The sequence below is a fragment of the Papaver somniferum genome, chromosome 5, assembly GCF_003573695.1.
Source record: "Papaver somniferum cultivar HN1 chromosome 5, ASM357369v1, whole genome shotgun sequence".
NCBI lineage: Eukaryota > Viridiplantae > Streptophyta > Magnoliopsida > Ranunculales > Papaveraceae > Papaver > Papaver somniferum.
The window spans coordinates 116,677,553-116,684,731 of NC_039362.1; the positions used below are offsets into that span (position 1 = coordinate 116,677,553).

The 7,179-nt window shown below is 35.4% G+C and overlaps 1 protein-coding gene across 1 annotated transcript; it reads left to right on the plus strand.

Annotated features, from left to right (window-relative positions):
- Positions 1–1,657: 1,657 nt before the first annotated feature.
- Positions 1,658–5,048, plus strand: LOC113282486. The gene is made up of 11 exons (XM_026531503.1): positions 1,658–2,289; positions 2,361–2,477; positions 2,614–2,714; positions 2,940–3,011; positions 3,192–3,273; positions 3,376–3,456; positions 3,635–3,673; positions 3,793–3,858; positions 4,112–4,261; positions 4,585–4,713; positions 4,894–5,048. Exons 1-11 carry the CDS (start codon positions 2,020–2,022, stop codon positions 4,921–4,923), a joined length of 1,137 nt encoding a protein of 378 aa, XP_026387288.1. The 5' UTR covers positions 1,658–2,019; the 3' UTR covers positions 4,924–5,048.
- Positions 5,049–7,179: the final 2,131 nt, after the last annotated feature.

The following is a 7,179-nucleotide window of genomic DNA, read 5'->3' on the forward strand; positions in this document are numbered from 1 at the left end:
GAAGAAAAATAAACAAAATAGTTGGAATATAATTCCAAGCAAATCTCATTCTTCCTATGACTTTAGCAGGTCTTATTCGTATCTGTATTCGTTTTACTCCAGTAATCTTTCCCTTTTTCTTGTAGGATTTCTTGATATTATAAATTTACACTATGATTTTGTTTCTTTGTATTCTTTTATTTTCAATCTTGAACTTATTGTACCTCGAATTATATTTTCGAATGCTTCAAAAAAAAAGTATTATATTTTGGATCTTGAATTACTATAACCTCGATTTATCATCCTTGAAAAGTTTCTCGACATGCTCCGTTTCGAGTATTTATCCAAGAGATATGGGAGTAAATAAATAAAATAAAGAGATTTTGGACTAAAAAATTAAAATAAAATGTGAAATGTGCGGGTTTATCAAACTGGTCAAATTGGGGTATCCAAATTTTGTTCCCAACCATAATAGTGAGCTGAGGGGTGTCTAATGTGTATGAAGTTACCTAATTAACCTTCCCCTACTAATAACTAAAACTATTCCCTCTTTGATTTTAGATCCAAATATTCCCTTTTTGATTTCAGATCTAAACCTTATTTTTTTCCTCCTTCTTCTTTGTCAATCTAATGATCAATTCCTTTTTCCTTCTCAATATTTCATCGTTTTCAAATAAAAAAAAAATCGTCGATTAGTATTCTTTTGTTGTTGATTAATTCTTTCAAACTCTATCGAATTGAATAGCATATTAGGTCGGAAAAATCGAAATTGTTGAATTGCAGTTACACGGTCGCCATGGTATATCTTCATCGAGCATGACGAATTTTCATATTTATTTTTAGTCGTCAAAGTTGTAGGATGAATAATGTGACGGCTTTTCAAAAAGTTTTATTTCTGAAAGTAAAGTTTACAGGGTCCCCATGATCTCCATCCCTAAACGTTGACGATTAGTGATGTAGTATGAATAGTCGTCAAGTTTTGAAAAGCTAAACTTTGGCGATTAGTAACTCCCAGAAAACAAGTTTTCCTTTATCAAATTTTGTTGTGGGTCGTCATGGTTTTGTAAAAATAAGATGACGACTAATAGACAGTCGTCAGTGTGTTGAATTTTCGAGCACGACGACTGTAAATGCGAAAAACTATTTTAGTCGGCAAGCTTAGTTTCTTGTCGAGCGTGCCGACTAAGTTTGGTCGGCATGCTTTTTGTGCTGGTTCATGGTTGAGCTTTGAAAGTATTTAGTCGAGCATGCCGACTTTTCATACTGTGATTTCTGAAAGAGTTAATTTCTTCTGTAATTTGGAAAATGAAACCATTAAACAGCTGTACAATTCCCTTATTAGAAGTGTTTTGCTAGCGTGGCTTCATTTTCGTTATAAAAAACTTTCGAAACAAAACTTTTTTTTTCAAAAATCTTCCGACAAATCTACGAGTTCAATCTAACCAAAACAAGATTTTATAACTTTTAATTCAACTAATTAATCTAACGAGATTAATTAAACTAAACAAATGGATTAGTGTTAATTAAACAAGATAGTTCAGCAATTTAAAAAAAAATATATTACCAAGGGGTTTTGGGTTTTACTTGCTAATGACCATACTTTAACCTATTAGGTAGGTACCCCAATATCGCCAGTTTTATCAACTCTCCAACAGACGGGGTAAAGGCAGAGCATGTCTGTCAAACTTGGGGAAACACAATAGTGGGTGATCTGATGCAATAATAAACGTGATTCTTCGTCTACACTCCAATTTTTTAAAGCTTAAAACAGTAAGTTGCAAGGAAGCTCACTTCTCAGTCAAGTTCTTATCAGTTACTAACTTCTTGTCTAAGTCCTCAGAAAATCTCTCTCTCTCTCTGTGCCTTTCAGTAATGAAATTTAGCCAGACTTCAAAATTCTCTCAAATCCTTTTCTCCATTTCCTTCTCTCTTTCAATTGATGTAATTTTATCTAAATTCCGTGAAAAAATCACGGATTTCTAAACCTTTCAGGATCTTCAAAAACTCTCTCAAAAATAGTTGAAGAGATCTGGAGATTGAATGAATCAGATGAAGAGAAGTAGGAGTATTCAACAGAAATCTTCTTCTAATTGCAATAGTGATCGAAGATGGAAGATAAAGATATTAGTAGCAATTTTGCTGTGTATTTGTTTTGGAAGCTTAATACTAATGGAAACACAGTATAATCAAATGAAGATGTTAATGGAGGAAATTCCTAGTCAGTTTGTTCGTCAAAGTCCCAAAATTGCTTTTCTTTTTATAGCAAGGAATCGACTTCCTCTTGACATTGTTTGGGATTCTTTCTTTCAGGTAATCGCATTTCCCTTTTCTAATTGCCCTCACATTTAGGCGAATTTGGCTAAATTTGACTTATTTTACAGGGAGACAAGGAGTCCAGGTTTTCTATTTTCATTCATTCTAGGCCAGGTGTATTTTTCAACAAGGGAACAACACGATCTGCTTATTTTTATGGTCGTCAGGTTAATGGAAGCATACAGGTTTGCCATTTTCTCGACTGATATATTTGAAACTTTTGCATTTCAAAACATTACTCTTGGCTTGTGTAGAAACATTGTTTTGTTAGGGTCTATTCGATTTGTTTCTTCATTAAAAAAAAGTTCTGCATTCTTTCAGGTAGATTGGGGAGGAGCAACCATGATAGAAGCTGAGCGTATCTTGCTTAGAAATGCCTTACTGGATTCCAATAATGAGAGATTTGTTTTTTTGTCTGACACGTGAGTAGTGACCGTTTTTAGTTTAGTAATTTGTTTACTTCAATATTTCCCTTGTGCTAAAAAGTGGGGGAAAGTTTTTGGTCGAGTTTAAAGGTAATTCATAATGTAATGCCTGTCATTAGTGGTGACTGGATGCATTTGATGTTATATTTCGTTCAGAATGCGGTAGTAGCATGCTCGGAAGTGAGTTTAGCTTACGTTTTGGTTTGCCCTATTGTTTTGCAGCTGCATACCTTTATATAACTTCAGCTACACATACGAGTATATCATGTCAACATCAAACAGCTTCTTAGACAGGTGGGTGGATTTATTGTCTTAAAGTGTTATGTGACAATGGTATCTTGATCATTAATCACTGATATCAGTTCTTCCAAGTACCCTGCAAGTGGTTTTCAACGCTGAGTTTGAAATCTTCTTGCATTAAAGATCAGTTAGTAGGTTTTAACTTTAATATATCTTGTTATCTGCTGGAAGCAGCTTTGCTGATACAAAAGAGAAAAGATATAATCCAAAGATGCATCCAGTTGTTCCTGCACATAATTGGAGGAAAGGATCTCAGGTATATTACAGGGAAGACTCAACCTAATTTAGCTGTCTTATGTGCTATACTGACTTGAGCCAATGTATCTGTTTGACACTTTCTTCTTACCTCTTTCGGCAGTGGACTGTTTTGAACAGAAAGCACGCGGAAGTCATCGTGAAAGACGATACAGTCTTTCCAATGTTTCAGCAGTATTGCATGGTAATTTATCTGAAACTACTCTGATGCCCCTTTTAGCTCTGATAAATGGTACATGCTAATCGAGGCATTTTTCACCAATCTTCCATTTCCTATTGCCTTGTGCAGGAGTACTTTTTTTAATCTCATTTCATATCTGCCTGTAAGATATTCTAGTTTTTTTTTTCTTTGTGTTATGCAGAGGAAATCACTACCCGAATTTTGGAGGGATCATCCTGTTGTAAGTACTCATTATCATATATAGAATTATACTTATAGAATTGGTATGCATAAAACATAATTTACTTGAATGCTTAGATGAGGTTTCAGTTCTCCGTCCTAATTGTCTTTCTTGTTCAGCCTGCAGAAGGGTGGAAGGAGCATAACTGTATACCTGACGAGCATTATGTACAGACATTACTAGCAGTAAGTTGACCTCTAGTTCTCTGTGTTAATGGAATGCTAGATTATCTTTTTCCTTTAGGTAGTTATAAATATGGATGAAGTGTATCATGACCTGTTAGAAAGGAAAGACTGCAACGAGATGTTAAAATTTTAGCCAAATCCCTCCTCTGAGGAGATATACCGATAACCACTAACCAGTAATCAGTAGCATGATACAATGAAACCAACTGCTGTTAGTTTCACTTTTCACAGCCTTCCATGTTTCAAAATACAGCAAGAAGGACTTGAAGGAGAAATCACTCGGAGAACTGTGACACATACTTCATGGGATCTCTCAGCTTCCAGAGATCGTGAGAGGCGTGGATGGCATCCAACAAGTTACAAGTACTCTGATGCTACCCCTGAGCTGATCCAGTCTATAAAGGTATGTAAGAATCAATTTTGGTACAGGGAAACCCATTATTACATTGAGGTCCTATATGAAGGGTCTAGTTCAATTCGATTTTTAGAATCTGGTCCGCAGCTGAGGATCAAATAGTCATATTAGAATTAATGTTAGTTCATCTATCTGTTAAAAGCATATACAAGCTTAGCATTCTTGTTTTGTCAAGAAAACTGATATCGGATCCTCCTTGTAAATTCTGTTATCACTTCGTTCTTGGTAAATGATGAAACAAGCAGATGTCGAGATAAAACAGAATAGATGAATCTAATGGAAATCTTATGTATCTTTTTCTGAATGTGTAGGACATAGATAACGTGTACTATGAGACTGAATATCGAAGAGAATGGTGTTCCAGCAAAGGGAAACCATCACCTTGTTTCCTCTTTGCGAGGAAGTTTACACGGCCTGCTGCGCTCCGACTTCTAAATATGGTATAGCATTAAACCCTCCACTCACACACATGTGCACCCTTACATACAGTTGATTTAACATCTTTCATCTTTCTCTGGATTGCTAACTAAAGTTCGCAAGGAATAGAGTGGTATGCCGTGACTGTATTCTTGGATTGTAACTTTCTTTTCTTTTTTGTGTTCTGTTCTTTTCTTGTGTAGACTGCCTTGGGAATCGAGAGCTCTCGATGAAGGATGGAGACAAAGAATTATAATCTTTATAGTGGTTTTGTTGTTGTTGTGAAATTAATACGAACTAACAATTGATAATTAGTGGTAGGTAACTAGCATGTGAAAAAAAGAAACATGTGTTTTGGTCAAAAAAAAAGAAGAATCATTGTATGTAACTTACAAATGTACTATACGTGAATAAGAGAGGAAGGAATGTGTGTTAACAGGGTGGTGTTCTCTTCCTAGTAATTGTAAAGAAAGGCTGAAAAGGTTATACTGTCAATATAGTGTGTATTCTGCTTCAAAAAAAAAGAAAGAAAAGTGTGTATTCTTTGTATGTGAATGCTAGAGTCATTGCCTTGAAGGTTCAAGGATGATCCTAATGGTGGAAAAGTGGGCTTAGGAAAGGAGATGTATTGAATAATAAAAATTACAAATAGTTCTTATCATGTTGGATTAAATTCCAAAACCTAACTAGGACTGTTTTTTACCCAATTGAAAATTGAAATTGCTATTTTCAGACCTTGCGTATTTCGCAATTGAGTCTGCAATGTGGTTTGCATCTCTGTGAACATGAGAGGAACACCAAAAATCAAAATCTCTTAAAATAACAAGTGCATCATGAATTAGATTAAAAGTAGTCCATCCGAAAGCTAAATTATTTCCATTTTGAGGCATTTATTACATTTCCATCTTGGTACTACTACAATGCTGATACTAGAACCAACTTGATTTGTGACATTTGAGGAAGTCGGGTCACTTAATTTAGACTTGACAGCCCATATAATCGAAGCCTCGTTAACCTGCACATTATCATACAACTTAGAACACCTGGATTTCCATATCTGCCAAATAGTAGAACCTATTGTTTCCATTTTTTTACTATTCACCTGCAAATTGACATTTTGTATGTCAAAAACACCACACAACCAGTTATGAAAGTTTAGATTGCCAAAGTTAACATGAATTTGGCTATTAACACCTGTCCAGATTCTTCTAGCAACATCACAATCAACAAACATATGGTGCAAAGTTTCAACCCCATTACCACACATAACACAACTTGTATCCTGATGCCTGGAGAACCTAGCTAACCTTTCTTTCACAGGTACACAATTATGAAGGCATTTCCGCATAAAATGCTGGATCCTAGGAGGTAGGTTGAACTTCCAGAAAGCTTTCCAGTTTATGCTAAGGTTATTCTTAGTAGGGTTAATTCTTAATTGATCATCTAGAATAACTCTATACGCTGTTTTCAAAGAAAAAACACCATTAGCAGTAGGGCTCCATCTCATTTTATCACACCCATGCATTGGAATTCTAATTTGACTTATGTCATTAACAATGTTTTCTTCAAACAAAGCATTTAAAATATGGTAATTCCAGTTGTTTGTATCCTGGTCAATAAGTTGCTTCACAAAAATCATGTTTGAAGATGCTAAAGAAGAGTTGGATGGACCAGGTAAGTTAGGTATCCAGTTATGTTTCCATAATTGCACATTTTCACCAGTACCAATTTCCATTACATGATGTTTTCTAATGATTTCTAGACCCCTACAAATACCAGTCCAAATCTGTCATAGTCTTATTGGTTGTATTGAGTTATGTGTCTGCCTGTAATAAGAGAGTGGGTGCTCTTATAGCCGTTTAGTTATTGGTCAGTTGTTAGCCGATCAAATAGTGACAGGTGTACACTATCTGATCGTTGTTGTTAGGTCTTTCACTTCTCTTAAATGTGTAAGAACCTCCATCTTATCTTCTTTAATGAGAATAATATCACGTTTAGTAGCAGAGGCTGTGTTCATTAGGAACTCAGATTTACTTTCATTATCTCTTGATCACCAATTTGTACTGAGTACAGTACATTTGGCATCAGAGCCACTACAAAAAAAAATCCGATGGGTGTTTCCGATCCTAAGACAGTGAAGGATGTATTAGATCTGGTTCAACGAAATCAGCTGAGCTCTGATGATCGTTTTACTGCTATTGAAGAAAAGCTTCTTTCGCAACAACAACAGGCTGATTCGAACCAGGCGATGATTAACAAACGATTTGATGAACTGCTAACCAGATTACCTTCTACATCAAAATCAACTCACGAGGATGATTCTGGTGGACAAAACCACGGTGTTCAACTAGAAAATCCTCCAATCTTTGGTTCCATTCCTCCAGGAGGGATTCAAAATCACTTCAATCGAGTACCCAAGCTTGATTTTCCACGATTCGATGGTGACAATCCTCGTGGCTGGATCCAAAAATGTGAACGTTATTTTTATC

Excerpts from the sequence above, each read along its gene's own strand:
- LOC113282486 (XM_026531503.1), top strand. The coding sequence starts at position 2,020 with ATGAATCAGATGAAGAGAAGTAGGAGTATTCAACAGAAATCTTCTTCT. Across the intron at positions 3,457-3,634 it reads TGTTTCAGCAGTATTGCATG|AGGAAATCACTACCCGAATT; the intron begins GTAATTTATCTG and ends TGTGTTATGCAG. Across the intron at positions 3,674-3,792 it reads TTTGGAGGGATCATCCTGTT|CCTGCAGAAGGGTGGAAGGA; the intron begins GTAAGTACTCAT and ends TTTCTTGTTCAG.